This window comes from Heterodontus francisci, chromosome 20, assembly GCF_036365525.1.
Source record: "Heterodontus francisci isolate sHetFra1 chromosome 20, sHetFra1.hap1, whole genome shotgun sequence".
In the NCBI taxonomy this organism is placed as follows: domain Eukaryota; kingdom Metazoa; phylum Chordata; class Chondrichthyes; order Heterodontiformes; family Heterodontidae; genus Heterodontus; species Heterodontus francisci.
Window position 1 is genome coordinate 76,689,822 of NC_090390.1, and position 17,507 is coordinate 76,707,328.

At 43.1% G+C, this 17,507-nt stretch overlaps 1 protein-coding gene across 1 annotated transcript in view; it reads right to left on the reverse strand.

Moving 5' to 3' along the window:
- sema4gb (sema domain, immunoglobulin domain (Ig), transmembrane domain (TM) and short cytoplasmic domain, (semaphorin) 4Gb) overlaps positions 1-17,507 on the reverse strand; it is a 137,061-nt gene that overhangs the window by 68,481 nt on the left and 51,073 nt on the right. Inside the window, 5 exon segments of the mRNA XM_068053048.1 lie at positions 265-381; positions 4,677-4,767; positions 4,884-4,982; positions 5,605-5,667; positions 7,823-7,971. Of these exon segments, the coding sequence (XP_067909149.1) occupies positions 265-381; positions 4,677-4,767; positions 4,884-4,982; positions 5,605-5,667; positions 7,823-7,971 (519 nt within the window).

Genomic DNA, 17,507 nt, shown 5'->3' on the forward strand with positions numbered 1-17,507 from the left:
CTCGATCGGCAGAATGGCCTCCTTCTGTGCCATATTGTTGAGGCCAAGATGAGATCAGCCATGATTGTATTGAATGGCGGAGCAGGCTCAAGGGGCTGAATTGCCTACTCCTGCTCCTAGTCCTTATGTTCATATATATGACATTAGATAAAAGGGATCCGAAAGGTATCATGGGGATAAAATTGAGGGTATGCAACTTTGTTCCAGGAGACATTATCTCAGAAAGATTACAATAAGATGGAATAAATGAATTATTTTTCTTACCATTCAGTGAATAAGGGAGAGAATCAGCCAACCTGAGTGAGTTTTTTTGAAAGTTCCTCTTTATATCTGCCTGAACACCATGGAACCCATAGCGTGTGGCAGTGTAGATTTTATTGTCTGTTGAAAAAGCAGATTAGGAAGGTTTGTGTGGTTCACAATTGCAGGCTAACATAAAATCTCCACTGCTAACTTAAAAGCAACTTTTGAAGTGCATGATTGCCCTTGAGAACAACAGAAATATTTCTGGGAATCAGGAGTTCACGAGGGAAGATTAAGGAAGTTCTGTTGGTTCCTTCAGTAAAGATGTAACTGAGCTGATCGAATTGAAGTCTTCAAAGGGAATTAGTAAAGACAATCCAGCCAAATTGATTGCTAATGTCAAGGGTTCAAATACCAGGGACCCAAGTTAAAAACTAAGTAATTAATTAAAATTAAACAGCAGAACATTTCCATCCAAAGGATATAGGATTGTGGAATAGCATTTATTGCCCATTCCTAATAGCCCTTGAGAAGGTGCTGGTGAACTGCCTTCTTGAATTGCTGTAGCCCTTGGGGTGTAGGTACACCCACAGTGCTTTTAGGAAGGGAGTTCCAGAATTTTGCCCCAGCGACAGTGAAGGAACGATGATGTAGTTCCATTCAGGATGGTATGTGGCTTGGAAGGGAACCTGCAGGTGATGGTGTTCCCATGCATCTGTGCCCCTGTCCTTCCAGGTAGTAGAGGGCAAGGGTTTGGAAGGTGCTGTCGAAGGAGCCTTGGTGAGTTACTGCAGTTCATCTTGTAGATGGTACACACTGCTTCCATTGTGCGTTGGTGGTGGATGGAGTGAATGTTGAAAGTGGTGGATGGGGTGCCAATCAAATGGGCTGCTTGTCCTGGATGGTGATGAGCTTTTTGTGTATTGTTGGAGATTCATCCATTTAGGCAACTGGATAGTATTCCATCAGTCTTTTAACTTGTGCCTTGCAGATGGTGGACAGGCACTGAGGAGTCAGGAGGTGAGTCACGTGCCACAGAATTCACAGCCACTGACCTGTTCTTGTAGCCGTAGCATTTCTGTGGCTGGTCCAGTTCAGTTTCTGGTCAATGGTGACCCCCAGGATGCACTTGTGTGGCGTGAATGTTACTTGCCATTTATCAGCCCAAGCCTGGACGTTGTCCAAGTCTTACTGCATATGGACATGGGCTGCTTCAGTATCTGAGGAGTCGCGAATAGTGCTGAACATCGTGCAATCATCAGCGAACATCCCCACTTCTGACCTTATGATGGAGGGAAGGTCATTGATGAAGCAGCTGAAGATAGTTGGGCCTAAGACACTACCCTGAGAAACTCCAGCAGTGATGTCCTGGGACTGAGATGATTGACCTCCAACAACCACAACCATCTCCCTTTGCACTAGGTATGACTCCAACCAGCGGAGAATTTTCCCCCTTGATACCACACTCGCTCAAATGCAGCCTTGATGTCAAGGGCAGTCACTCTCACCTCACCAAGTATCAACCACATGACATGGGACTGGAAACAAAAAGGGGCAAAATCTCTTCCCTGAAGGACATCAGTGAGCCAGCTGCACTTTTACAACAATCCAGCAGCTTTCATGGTCATTTTTTCTGATGTTAGCCTCCAAATGACCAAATTTGTTGGAACTGAGTTTCAGATGTTACCCTGGTGGGATTTGAACCCATGACTCTGAATCACTAGTCCAGTAACATAACCATTCCACTACAGTACCATAATGAGACAAATGGACGCATTCCCATGATACAAAGAATTAAAGGATATTGTGAAAATATAGGTAGGTGGCAGTGAGATGTACCAGAAAGGTATTGAGTTGATGAGCTTAATAATCTTTTCCTGTTCCTATAAACTTTTATGTTCTTCTGTCATTGAGTTACCAACTCTCGGAAATCATTTGCCAAGCAAACTATCTTTATAAAACTGGATAGTTATTCAGCAGGATTCATGTGGAAGGCTGGTTAACTGGAACTGATTGACAATATCATCTGGTTCTTCACATGGAGCCACACTGAAGAGAGATTACTGCCTAGAGGTCACCATATCCATTCGGTTTTATATGTTTGATACAGCAGTTTTATTTCATTCTCACTTATGATCTTTTTGCCACTGAGTATCATGGCAGTCATTGATCGCCAGGATACACCGTGTAGCTGACTGGTAATGCAAAACCTCACTGTTGGATCAATAACCGTCCCACAATCACTGGAAGTTTATTGAGTAACAGTTGGCTGCCATTACAGAATTGAGGAGCCCAGATTGGCCAAATGGAACAGGAAGCTACAAAGGTTGACAACAAAGGAGAAGATGAGGTAAATCAAGAGCTGGCGGCTAGGTGATGACACCAAGCTTGTAACTTTAAAAAGCCTGTAAACTGTAAAAGGAATGGAATATTAAAGAAGGTCTGTCGTTTCACAGTTCTGATGGCCTGGGAAAGAACAGGTTAGAGTCGGGCACTGGGTACTGATTGCACTACAGTGAGGAGGCAGCGAGGAGGAAAAGAACATGTATTAGGAGCTTAGAGGAAGAAAAGAAAGCTCAGAGCAGCAATGACATTAATAATTGATAAAATAGAGCAAAAAGGATTGCTACAGAGTATCACAAACAGCGGAAGTATGATGATACAAAAATCATGGACCATCTCTAAAGGGTTATGACAAACTGACTTTGTCTTTTAAAAAAAAGAACCTTCATTTTAAAAAGTGAATAATGGTCCAAAATGGCCACCAAAGTAAAATGGGATTGGCCTTTTGTGTACTCAAACTGTCTGACAAAGGCATAGGACAAATCTTCAAAGCTAAGAGGTGTCAACTGAACCCATCCTACACATATCCTAAAACATTCCAGAATTGAATGTCTTCCTCTGAAACAGAGAAGGTTTGAAGTAGCCACGTTCTGGGCAATTGTGATCAACGTGGGGAAGAGACCAGAGAATCTTCTAATAGGAGGTGAGAGATAATAGCTTTGCCTTAAAAAAAAAGACAGCCAGAGAGACAGGGAGAGAGCGAGGCAACATCCTCGCAGCTTGTGTTCTGGCCAAGCCAGAAAAAGCACGTGCCCTGCTGCTGAATCCAACATCTACATTATACAGTAAAATAAAAGCAAAATACGGCGGTCGCTGGAAATCTGAAATAAAGACAGGAAATGCTGGAAATACTCAGCAGGTCTGGCAGCATCTGTGGAGAGAGAAGCAGAGATAACGTTTCAGGTCGGTGACCCTTCTTCAGAACTCAGCCGGGTACTAAAGAAGGGTCTCTGACCTGAAACGTTAACTCTGCTTCTCTCTCCACAGATGCTGCCAGACCTGCTGAGTATTTCCAGCATTTCCTGTTTTTATTACCTACATTATACAGCAGTGAGAGCTAGAAGTAACCCACCATCTTCAACTGAACTTTCAATCAAGAGAGAAATCTACAATCACCTCAGGCCTGCATCCATCGAGAAATTGATTTCCAAGAGAATTTAACAGGTTTATCATAACCTTTCCCACCACCGAAAGTCACATTCCTTTTTCCCTTCTCTATCTGTCTCTTCTTGTGTGCACGTGTGTGTGTGTGTGTGTGTGTGTGTGTGTGTGTGTGTGTGTGTGTGTGTGTGTGTGTGTGCGCGCGCGCGCGCGTGCGTGTATGTGTCAGTGGATGCGGTTGCGACAATTTCGGGATAAGGCGGAGTGATCAATAAACAATTGACTTTCTGTTTTTAAACCCTACAAGAAAACCTGTCACTGTCTGTTTATTTGAAAAACAAAACACCAAGAGGCCAAGCTCTAACACAAATATACTTGCTGAGATCAGATGAGTTGAACAGTGGGAACCCCTCACATCGCACTACGTGGTTGTATCAAGAGTTATAAAGCATGGGAAGAGAGAATCAATCATCATAAGCATGCTTTCAGTTATAACTTGTATCCTCTTACTGGACACATTAGGAGTAATTTTCCAGCTTCACACTCTCAGCAGGGAGCACTGCTCACTGGGAGCACACATCAGAATTTCAAGTAATTAAAAACAGAAAATGCTGGAAATACTCAGCAGGTCTGGCAGCGTCAGTGCACAGAGCAATATAGTTAACATTTCAGGTCTGTGACCTTTCCTCAGCACTCTGAGTCATCAGCTTGAAATGTGGACTCTGTCATCGCTCGACCTGCTGAATATTTCCAGCATTTTCCGTTTTCATTATAGATTTCCAGCATCCGCAGTACTTTGCTTTTGAAAATTCAAGTGATTCAAACATGATTTTCCTGACCATTTATTTAGGTGGTCTGACACTGCCTGAATTTCAAACAGCAAGCTTCCTGTAAACCAGGAGTACCGTCAAAAAATCACCTCGATTAGCTTGACCTTAATACCAAAGTACAAATAAATTTATCAGTAGTGTCTAATGTTTGCTACCTACCTACAATGAGGCCTGTGTATCCAACTGTGGGATTATAAGGACAATTCTCTTTTCCCTCAAAGGTAGGTGATAAAGTGAAGTTCTCGATCTCCTTTAGAGTGGCAGGGGGAGAAAGAATAAGATCAAAGTGGCAAATACATCTGTATAAGACTGGAGAATGCTTTTACTATCAAAGCCAGCAAACACGCGCACAAAAGAAGTACTTACAATGTAAGCGCAGTGAGGATGAAAGGCATGTGTCCCACAAGTATATAAATGAGTTCCATTGAATCTTTTCAAAAAGCGGATATAGTTAAAGCAGTCCATCTGCAAAGAGCACAGGGTATTTTATAATCAGGTTTTTGAACTTAAATCTCCAAAGCATTCCTTCAAGTCTGTCGCCATCCAACAATAACTTATATTTATATCTACACCATCAGTGTAGTAATATATCTCAAGGTGCTTTACAGCAGTGTTATCAAACTAAAATCAGAATTTGGCACTAAGACACATAAGGGGATATTAGGACAGGTGACCAAAATCTCAGTCAAAGAGGTAGGTTTTAAGGCGCATCTTAAAGAGGAAAGAGAAGTCAAGAGGCAGGAAAGCTTAGGGAGGAAATTCCAGAGTGTAAGGCCCACACAGCTGAAGGCATGGCTGCCAATGGCGGAGAGATTAAAACCAGAGATGGACAAGAGGCCAGAACTGGAGCAGTGCAGAGCTCTCGGAGGGTTGCAGGGCTGGAGGAGGTTACAGAAATCTTGAGGGGCGAAGCCATAGAGGGATTTGTAAACAAGGATGAGAATTTTAAAATCGAGGGGTTGCAGGACGAGGAGCCAATGTAGGTCAGCGAGCACGGGGATGAAGGGTGAACGGGACTTGGTGCAAATTAGGACATGGGCAGCAGAGTTTTGGATGAGTTTAAGCAAGTCTAATCCATTTCTCATACCTCAGTGTAACCCCGTTTCCCTAGACATTCGGATCTTTTATCTGGCGCAACCTCCCAACGTATCTGTCAACCAAAAAAAATTAAATACATTAGTGCAACTAACTTAAATTCCTGTGAAGAAATAAATTAGAGACAGCAATGAGTGTTTGCACATTATCAATCAATGTCACAGAGCAGGAACAGATGTGGGCTCACATTCAGCTCTGCTCAGGGTCAAGTGGACTGGACATCGTACTGGAATTCCATCGTTTCTCTGAGATTCCTGGATACTTTGTAAGATCATCAAACTAGCGACCGCCTCTGTCAAGATAAATGCTGGCTGGGAGCAGAGCCAGGAGAGATATGGCTCCTGAGGCCAGAACTGGGGGAGGGGGACCATGGCCCTCCTGTAGAGACCACATTATGTGAATGAAGCTGCACTGGACTCAAATAGAATATCTGTTTCCCCCCCCCCCCCCCCCACCAAAATGCCTCCTGACCACCCTCTCCCAACCCCGAACACCACTAATAGGGTCGGAGCCAGGCTATTTATTGGATTAGGCTCCCAGAGAGTGCCAACGTCTTATGTAAATATTTGCTCCTTGTTCAGGAGGCTGACAGGAACATGGCCGGACACTGGGCAACCCCCACAAACAAGGTGGGCAAATGGTGAGGTTTCTGTTGGCATGGTGGGCACCAGAGTGAGGATGGAGGTGGTGAATGAGCTTGCTGGCCTCTCCCCCGATCCCACAAACTCTAGGAGGCTCAGCATTAACAGATACAACCACTGGGAGCACGTCCTGCAGATTTTCAGCACCAGTATTTTTCCTATCATTTGTTTTCCTCCCCACCATCCCCACCCCTCCCCCCAGCCAAACCTTGCTATTTCGCCTGAGCAGCGGCTCTCAATAGGTGCCCCGCTCACTTTCTGTACCTATTTGCTCTCTGTTGTGGACTCCCCTCATGCTCTCATCTCTCTCTCCCCCTTCCCCGCTTAAGCTCTTTTATGCTTGCTGATTATTTCAGCCCGATATCAGTCAGCTGCTCATAATGCCGCTCTGGTCCTGAGCACCACCTGCTGCTCAAGGTCCCGGGGTTCCTGAACACCCTCCCACTCACGCCCCCGCCGCCATTTGTCAGATTTCGACAAGTGTCGACTGTGATCCGGAGGACCGTTGCTTCTTACTCCCAAAAGCCTCAGATTCAGCTGCCCCTCCTCCTGGCCCACCCACTGCTCTGGGCCTTGGTCTGAATCGGTCCCCTGCTCAGAAGGACAGGAAGCCACTGCTGACCATGATCAACTGACCAATCCTGGGCTGGCCCTGCTTGCCACCTCCTATAGGTCATGACCTCTGACCATCCTGTCATCCATCAATCAGTGGTTGGCCAGTCCAGTCATGGATCTTTCAATCGTTGTGCCCAATGTGTAAAGAGCTCACCAATCAGTGTACATTTTCATTCTGACTATGTAATTGATAAACCTAATGGTTTTCATGTGTCTTTGAACACATTTTCTGTATCATTTACCCAAAAAGAAAAGTAATGCTGCATGAATGTTACCTTGGAATATCCACAATCTGGACCAAACATTTTTCTTTAATGAAGTTCAATAGAATATCATACTCCATATGAAGTAATTGCTGCCTTGATGGTCTGACTGAGGTTAAAAGACACTCTGTGAAGTGCCCTGTATTAATGTGTCCAACTGTCTAAAGAATAGTAGTGGCTTCTCCACTGCCAGAGCCAATCAGTGTGACAAGTTTACATAGACTGTTTTTATTATAAATGCAGACTTCGGAATTTGTAATGGAATCTATAAAGACAGAATGTATGGCTTAAAAATTGAGACTGAGTTACGCCTGCATGTTCTGGTCCAATTAGCCCTGCCCTCTAACCCTACTTCACTCGAAGACTACACTTTGGTCAGCTCTCCCCACCCCATACACCCACCACAAGAGGTCAACCAGTAACAATAATTTGTTTTCCTATAATAGATGTCACTCATTGCAAAATACCTATTACTCTTCCTGTGGAATGCACTGCCTGAAAGAACGGTGGGAAAAGAGTCAACAGCAACCTTTAAAAGGGAAACTGGATAAATGCTTGCAAAGGAAAGAATTTACAGGGCTATGGGGAAAGAGCAGGGAGAGTGGGACTAATTGGATAACTGTTTCAAAGAGCCCGGCACAGGCACGATGGGCTGAATGGCCTCTTTGCTTTACGATTCTATGTTTCTTACCACTTTAATGGAGCTGTCGTTGATGTTGCTGATATTTAGGGCAAAAATGGCTCCTCTTGCCCCGACGTAAAGGATTCCCAGTTCCTCCTCAAGCCAGAATGTGGTGTAGTTGTATACGGTGTGACTGAATTGCTTGTAATCAAGTAAATCTACAAGGGACAAAAAGTGTGTTTGGAAGATTAATTTTCACTGTACGTGTTAGGACAAGATATAGCAGTAGCTGTACAATTTATTCAAAGACTAACTGAACATAGAGTGAAGCAGCAGTAGTGGCATAACAACTAGGAACACAGCAGTATAAGAATAGTTGGAGACCCCATGCAGCCCCTCAAGCATGTTCCGCCATTCAATTAGCTCATGGCTGATCTGTATCTTAACCCCATCGACCCTTAATACCTTTGCCTATCAAAAATCTACCAATCTCTGCTCTGAAATTTTCAACTGACTCCAAGCCTCGACAGCTTTTGAGAGAGTTCCACCTCCTTCTGTGTCCTCACATCACCCTTTTTTTTTGTGAAGAACTGCTTCCTGACTTACCCTTGAACTGCCTAGCTCTAGTTTTAAGGGTATTCTCCTTGTTCTGGACTCCCCCACCACAGGAAATAGTTTCTCACCTTTAATTATCTCAACTGATTTCTGTGACCCTGTGTTATGGAGAGAAAGTCAGTTCCCACTTTTGACTGTTATCCAATAACGCATACAAGGCCTCTTACGATCAAATAGTGCGCCGACCCTCACTGTCAAGACTCATGTGAATAATTCACACTTGGGAAACAGTACAGAGGTAAGCAATGCCTTTGGAGTCATAGGGTAAATTCACCAACCTCCCAATGAGGAACCAGGCTTGAAAGAATTTCGAGCTGGAGAATAAGTGTTAAATGGTTGTACTTTTACTTCCGATCCACCCTACCCAGAAGCAGAGCTCCCCAGTGAGAGTGCAGGATCACTGAATACACCCTTACATCAGAACAAGGACTCAATGGTTTGAGCAGTGGAAGGAAAGTGAGAAAAATGAGTACAGAAGACTGGCAATTTAAAGACATAGATTTATTTAGCAGGTCTTCACAGTCAAAAATGTTCGTTTTCATCCTTGGAATGTGAACAAGTGCTTAAAAGTAGTCATGTTTTCAAGTTTATCATGTCTGTATTACTTGTTTTCGAAACAGAACCACAGCGTAGAAGCCTCAGCTGGATTAATTGTGACACTATGTCAAACAGTGAAGAAAATCTGTTGAGATAGTCACTCAACTAGCTGCCAATCAGAAGTCCTTTTCCAATCTTGACACACGATTGCGAGGTGATGAATGTTAATGCAGAGAAACTGAATCTACCTCCCAGTCTGTTTTAAATTATTCCTGTAGTATATAGATGAATATTTCTCATTGCTGATATATGGAAACGGGTATGGGAGAACACAAGAATCTTCAGGGACAACACAAGGATTTTTAGGAAAAATACAGTATCACAGCAAGCCTGTGCCTCTTTGATAGAACAATTGTAGCAATCTCCGTCTCCCAGTTTCCCTTTAACACTTTCACCAAATAATTCATAGCACAAACAGGCCATTCAGCCCAACAGGTCCAGGCCAGTGTTTATGTTCCATACGTTCCTTAACCTTTCCACACAGCTTAAATTCCTGATGTCTGGAACCATTCCCGTTAGTGTCACCTTATCATCTCAAGGATAATAATGTCCTTCCTATGTTCAGATCATTAGGAAGTTACAGTACATCAAATGGGTCTGGCTCACACCTCACACAACACCCCTTGAGGCAGTAGCAGTCAATAGAGAAAGACTACATCATCTGGTTGAGCAGTCTGTAAAATAAAAGGCTGTGGGAAGAGAGTGGGGTGGTGGGATTAGTTTTGGATTGTTGGACCAGTTTTTTTTCCATGAGGATCATCAAGAGAACACTGAAAGGACTTGTTTGACAACATTTACTGGTTGTCATATGACTCAAGTTAAAAATAGAACAGAAACCCTGGTAACTGAGGGAGATATGTGCAGAGAAGTGACAGGTCAGAAGGTGGACTTTCTGTTTCCGGCTTCATTTTTGAATTGTTTGGAGTTGGGAATGAACTGTTTAAAAGGGGTTTGGAGTTTTAAAACTGAAGGGCAGAACCCCAGCTCAGCCCAGCCTGTTCCATCTCTTTAAAAAGTCTGCAGAAAAAGGAAGAGAATTTCCATGGAGAGAAGAGAATTCCCAAGGAAGGAGAGAAGAACACAACCCAGCTCAACTTTCCAGCACCTCTCTAAAACACCCTGAGAAGTCCACTGTGTCAACTCATCTCATCTCCTGTCTTTGAAGAAAGCCTGCTAAATGAATTCTCAACGCCGCCTGAAAAGAACTGTTACAAAAGATCCCAGTGACCCGTCTATATGTACTCAGAGGCTAGACTGTATACCAGTTTTGGAACACAACATATCTCATCAATTGTTGTCTTCAAGAATAAGCAAGTATTCAGCCTAAGTGTGTTTTTTTTGCCTGTAACAGAACTTTAAATAAAAATCCCTTTTATTTTTCCGGTTAACTGGGGTGTGTATGCACGCGCGTGTGTGTGTGTGAGAGAGAGAGAGAGAGAGAGAGTGAGGGGCTAAGGTAAAAAGGGAACTTTAAAATTTCAATCTGTGTGTTTATGCTTTACTTTATTACTGGTTAAGACTTGTTTTATAATAAACTGATAATTTTGTTGTTCATTAAAGAAACCTGGTTAGCGTGTTTTATTGTGGGAAAAATAAGAGTATATGATTGACTGCATCAGTAAATAAAAACATTTAAATATATGTTGTGACCTGTGGAGAAGTGGAACTAGAATAAACAGTGCACTCCTCTGCCTCGGTCGTAATAATATAAGGGAACGAATAATGCAAGTGGATAAGATACAAAGTAAAGGCTAACCTTAGACATTATTTTGAGTTAAACCACAGAGTGATTAATAACTGGAATGATCTCTGAGCAGAAGGAGATGTAGGAGGCTCGGTAACCAGAGGATATGGTCCTAAGACAATTGGCAGAAGAACTAGAGGGGAGATGAGGAGAATGTTTTTACGCAGTGAGTTGTTATGGTCTGGGGTGCACTGACTGAAAGGGCGGTAGAAGCAGATTCAATTGTAACTTTCAAAAGGGAATTAGATAAATGTTTGAAGTGGAAAGATTGGCAGGGCTATTGTTTTCAAATCCCTTCATGGCCTTTCCCCTCCCTAGCTCTGTAATCTCCTTCAGCCCCATAACCCTCCAAAATATCTCCTCTAATTCTGGCCTCTTGTGCATTCCTGATTTTAATCACTCCACCATTGGCGGCCGTGCCTTCAGTTGCCAAAACCCCAAGATCTGGAGTACCCTCCCTACACCTCTCCAACTCACTTCCCTCCTTTAAGACACTTCTTAAAACCTACCTCTTTGACCAAGCTTTTGGTCATATGACCTAATATCTCCTTTTGTGGCTTGGTGTCATATTTGGTTTTATAATGCTCCTGTGAAGTGCCTTGGGCCATTTTTTACATTAAAAATACTGCATAAGCTGTTGTTGGCAGCAGCAACCAGGAAAGGGCAGCAGGGCATAGGACCAATTGTTCCAAAGAACCTCCACAGGCGCGATGGGCCAAATGGCCTCCTTCTGTGATTCCTTGACTGGGCAGAAGAAGCAAAAACTCTGGAGTTACTCAAGATACAGTTAGCTGCTCTGGCAGAAGCATGTGAAAGGGTAAGATGACCTGAATGGCCTCCCTCATCCCATATCTCTTTTAACCAACAAGCCTTCTGCTCTTATCACATTAAATCAGACTTTTTGATTTAAACAGAACCCCCTCCTGCCCCCGTTGGACTTCTCTCACAACATCAAGTAGTATAACTCTTGTACCCCACCATTAAGCCAAAATTGGAACAACATTTTAAGATTAAAGAAGAAAAACAATGAAAATGTTGAAAATCTGAACTAAAGACAGAGAGACAGCTTCAGTGGTTGAGGCAATAGCATAGGTGCCTTTAAGGGGAAGCTAGCTAAAGACGTGAGGGAGGAAGGAATGGAAGGATATGTCGAAAGGGTGAGATGAAGTGGGATGGGAGGAAGTTCATATGGAAGATAAACACTAGCACTTGTTGGGGCGAATGGCCTGTTTCTGTGCTGTAAATTTTATGTAATTCTGGATATAAACTGCGGGTCCCATCACCCTCGCATTAGAAACAAGTGTAAAAAGTCCATCGTCAGACTGACTCAGAGAGGTTCACGACTAAAAACATTGTTTCCCTTTCCAGTTGCTGGTGTTGCTGTGTATTTTCAGCATCTTCTGTCCTTGGTTTTAGAGCAAGATCTCACTATTGTCAGCTTTATAATAAGCAATTGCCTTGTGTCGTGCACTGAGCTGTCCATTCTCTTCTCCCATTACACCCACTGCACAGATGAGAGATCTTCATTCCGGCCACATGGGCTGGTTAGGATCTCAGACCCCAGAGATGACAGAGTACCCTGCATAGCCTCCTAATGAAGATCAGGTCATAAAGCTTAGCCAGGAGGAACATCACAAATTGCTTGGTAAGCTATAGTGTAAGGAGAATAAGCTATGAGGGAGGAAGGAAGGGAAGAAGAATTACTGTTCCTGTCTATACAGTTTCTTCCCTCAACAGCTATACACAGTTCCAGGGCATAAATTCTAACTCATGCATTGGCACTGCTACACTACAAAGCTTGAGGTAAATTGCTTCTTTTTACTATTTACAATCCATGAACTTCATTACTTAGCAATCAGAGCAAACATAATTAGTGTTGCTATCAATTCCCACAGAGATTGCAGCTATTTTGTACATATATAAAAAAAAAATCAAAATGTATTAAAAGTCTTGTTTCTACTTGGTGCTTCTTAAAGGAGGCTGTGAAAATGGGCAATTGGGACACTCTGTCATTTTCAGCATCCAGGATTAGCGTTGAACACTCCCAGGTTAATTATAGCACAGCTTCATTGTAGGCTCAAGATCCTTGTCTGTACATGAAAACATTGCTCACTCTTCGGAACAGCCCCCCAGTTCAGCATTGTTCCATTTCCCACAAGCGTCCTCTCGGAGTGAGTTTGGAGACTGCCAATTTCTTACTAAATTAGGGACACTCTAATGCGGAGACAAATTTAAATTTTTTAAATTAAATTAGATGTCATCACTAAAACACAGTGTATAATTTAGTTTAGAGATACAGCACTGAATCCTCCAGGATCTGGGCTGGAGACTGTCCATTTCATATCGAATCCTCCAGGGAAGAGAGGAAGGAAATTTACATTCCATTGATCTGTATTGGATTTCAGTCCAGAACTGAGGGACATAAGGGCAGCTTGCCAACCCGTTGTGCTGCCAGGTCACCCACTGGTACATCTGGCTTTCTATTTGTAAAGTTGTTTCTACCTCAATGCTGCTTTTGCCCACCTCGACTTAACCATTAGTGACTGATGCTTGCACCGCAGTAACCCCGCAGTGGAGAGAACCTGGCACATAAAGACCAGAAGCTTGAAAATGTAGAATGGTGAAATTCATTGTCGCTTTGTTCAGAGAGACTGTTATTCAGCTCGATTTTCTACCAAGATGCCATATGACACCTTTGACAGTACAGCACTAGATAATGCGCTCAAAATCTTCAAACTCGGATGCACAAATGCTACCAAATGAGCCAAGGCTGACACCTCATTAAGACCCTACGATGTGGTAAGACAGCGGGAGACTGCAAGAGATTGTGCATACTGTCACAATCACTGCCATCAGACATTCCTCTCTGCTGACGGTAATAGAGACAGGGATCAGTTAGCATCTGCTGACTACCAGGTAATATCTCTCTCACTATTACATAAATTCAACAGTCTATTTTGTCCACTGAATTATGTAGTTTGACTAAATTAAAGGAAAAAAAAGCTTCCCTCATTAAAAACTGAAGACGCCTTTGAAAAAAAGTTTGCCTTTCCATTGGGAATACCATTCCCTTTACCCTAACTTACAATGGCCCAAATGTTCCTGCAGCAGTCAGATTCAGCGATGGAGAATTTCACGTGCCGATTTTGTCATTGATAACTTGCTTCATACTTTCCTACACTTCTCATTTAAAACACACTGCAGCAGACGTAGTGACGACTCAGAAGAAGCACAGCCAATGGCCATTACACTTTCCATCACTCCATAAACCGTCCCTGATACCTGAATATGCAGTGACGAGTAACAGATTATTCATCAGCAATAGAAACCATCCTTTTAAAGATTCCCCAGTAGGGGCCATCAATATAAGATAGTCATGAACAAGTCCGATTAGGAATTCAGGAGAAACCTCTTTTCCCAGACAGTGAAACTTGCTAACACATGGAGTACTTGAGATGAATAGCATAGATGCATTTAAGGAGAAGTTAGATAAATGCAAGAGGGAGAAAGGAATAGAAAGATATGTTGATAGGGTTGGATGAAGTAGGATGGGAGGAGGCTCATGTGGAGCATGAATACCGGCATAGACCTGTTGGGCCGAATGGCCTGTTTCTATTTGGTAGACTTCTATGTAGTTCTATATAATACGTTGAAACATTGGAGGCCTCTTTTAACTTTAGGCCTGGAAGGGTGCGATACATTAGTCTTCCGCAGGATCAAATTAACATTTCCTCATCTTTGAACTATTGTAACCACCTAATCATTTTACAGGAGAGACCACAAGCTGCAGGATTATTAGAACAAGCTCTGACTTTAGTAACTGCCCTGCATTAGATGGATAATGGGAGAGAATGGGTAAATATATGTTTGCTTCATCATCTTAACATGGGTCTGAGGAAGTACAGCCTTAACATAAACTGGAGCTAAAGGTCATGATTAATAGCGTGCCAACAAAGAACAAAGAAAATTACAGCACAGGAACAGGCCCTTCGGCCCTCCAAGCCTACGCCGATCCAGATCCTCTATCTAAACCTGTCGCCCATTTTCTAAGGGTCTGTACCTCTTTACTTCCTGCCCATTCATGTATCTGTCTAGATACATCTTAAAAGACGCTATCGTGCCCGCGTCTACCACCTCCGCTGGCAACGCGTTCCAGGCACCCACCACCCTCTGCGTAAAGAACTTTCCACGCATATCCCCCCTAAACTTTTCCCCTTTCACTTTGAACTCGTGTCCCCTAGTAATTGGCCAACAATGGGCCACATTGAAGATACAAAAAGCTGACGTCGGTGAAGGACAGAAAAGACCACATGATCCTTTAATCACAAGGGTTTTCAGTATTCCAAGATTCTAATTCATCATACAGTCAGCCTATGACACAGTTCTAAAGGAACAGAGGAACCTGGGGGTGCATGTGCATCGATCTTTGAAGGTGGCAGCACATATTGAGAGAGTGGTTAGTAAAACCTATGGGATCTTTGGCTTCATAAATAGAGGCATTGAGTACAAAAGCAGGGAGGTAATGCTGAACTTTTATAAAGCTCTGGTTAGGCCCCAACTGGAGTATTGTGCCCAGTTCTGGTCACCACACTTCAGGAAGGATGTGAAGGTCCTTGAGAGAATGCAGAGGAGATTTACCAGAGTAGTTCCAGGGATGGAGGATTTTAGTTACAAGGTTAGGTTGGAAAAGCTGGGTTTGTTCTCCTTAGAACCAAGGAGATTGGGGGGAGATTTAATAGAAGTGTACAAGATTATGTCAGGCTTAGATAAGTTAGACAAGAAAAAACTGTTCCCATTAACTAATAGTACAAGGACTGGGGGAAACACATTGAAAGTTTTAGGCAAAAGATGTAGGGGGAATACAAGGAAGCACTTTTTTTACGCAGTGGGTGGTAATGACCTGGAACTCGCTGCCCATAAGGATGGTGGAAGCAGAGATGATCAATGATTTCAAGAGGAAGTTGGATGGTCAAAAGAGAGAAACAGACTTGCAGGGCTACAGGGATCGAGCAGAGGATTGGGACTGACTGAATAGTTCCGTGGAGAGCCGGCATGGACTCAATGGGCCGAATGGCCTTCTTCTGCGCGTAAGACATTTTCTTATAGATAAAATGCAGTGGTCGTGTTTGCACATAATCACAGTCACCTTGTTCACATAAATGCAGCTGCAGACAGGTCACCACTTACATTATGGTGCCGTGTGGCAGTAATATGAAACTGGTTTATATGCAGGAAAATCACCATCGCCATTGATATTAATGGTGGGCAAGCTATGATAATGGCATTCTAATCGTTTTTGGCAAAGATAAAAACCCTTAGACAGTGCAGCACTCCCTCAGTAGTGCACAATAGTGTCAGCATAGAATTTGTCCTCAAGTCTCTGCAGTGGGAGTCGAACTAACAACCTTCTGATTTAGAGCTGAGAAATGCTACCCACAGAGCCATGGCAAGTAGGAGACTGAGCCTCTTATTTATGGGATCACAGCGGTGAGCTTTGCATTCTAGAACACTCTGCATCTCTGCCAAGATAAGTTGCCTGATAAATGGAGATAGATCTGTACATAGATCACAAGCTAGTCTATCATTCCAAAACATTGATTTGATAACACAGAGTACAACCTGAACTGCTCCAAGGCGTGCAAAGTATGTGGAGTTGTGTCAGCAGACCTATATGATATAGCGAGCCAGCCTCTGCTAGCCATTCTTTCCAGTCTGTTTTAAACAACACAGAATAAATTGCCTGAGCAGTTTAGGAACAGGTCCAGCAAGGTATGCAAAGGCAGAGAGAGAACTGTCTCTGGCAGGTTTCTGCGATTGCTGAGTTACCTGTAATATATCATTCATGTGTTGTTGGATCCCCAGGTAATGTCTCTGGGGGTAAACATCCAGTTCTGAATCCATCAACAAGCCGCAATGAATGTCACCATACATCAAAACATGGCACAAGCATGCCTCAAAAAGAAATGGAATTGCTCTCCAAACACATACAACAATACCTATTGATAATTGGATAATAGAGGGCTTGAGGCGAGTTACAAGGCAGTAGCTGAACTGAGTAGTGACGATGATGTTGTAAACAGTAGGATCAGATTACAGTATTAAACTTAAAGCCAGCCATATGTTATTCTTTATAACATGTGCTCTTTTTAAAAAATAACATTAATTTCATTCTTTTCTATTATGTGGTAGAAGTTATGTACTAGCAAAGCTGGCGTGATTGGACCTATAAGACATCTGGACTAAGAAACAGCAAGTTCGTTGATATTACAATAGTCAGGAGGTTTGTTGTTATCTATGGGATATATATAAGCTGTTCACCGTATATATCTATAAAAAGTCTTGCATTAACGTGCACTTCCTGTGAGTGTCACACTCACTTCCTGTCACAGTTTTAGTCATCAAACTTTTCAGCTGGTGTTTCACTGTGAGCAGCACTGTAGGTTACCTGTGAGTATTACCCTGAAACAGGTTTCAAACTGTAATGATCATCATCTTCTTTCGTCTCCTTGTCTTGGGAGACAATGGGTAAGCGCCTGCAGGTGGTCAGTGGTTTGTGGAGCAGCGCCTGGAATGGCTATAGAGGCCAATACTAGAGTGACAGACTCTTCCACAGGTGCTGCAGATAAAATTGGTGGTCATGGCTGTTTCGCAGTTGACTCTCCCCTTGCGCTTCTGTCTTTTTTCCTGCCAACTGCTAAGTCTCTTCGACTCGCCACGCTTTAGCCCCGCCTTTATGGCTGCCTGCCAGCTCTGGCGATCGCTGGCAACTGACTCCCATGACTTGTGAACAATGTCACA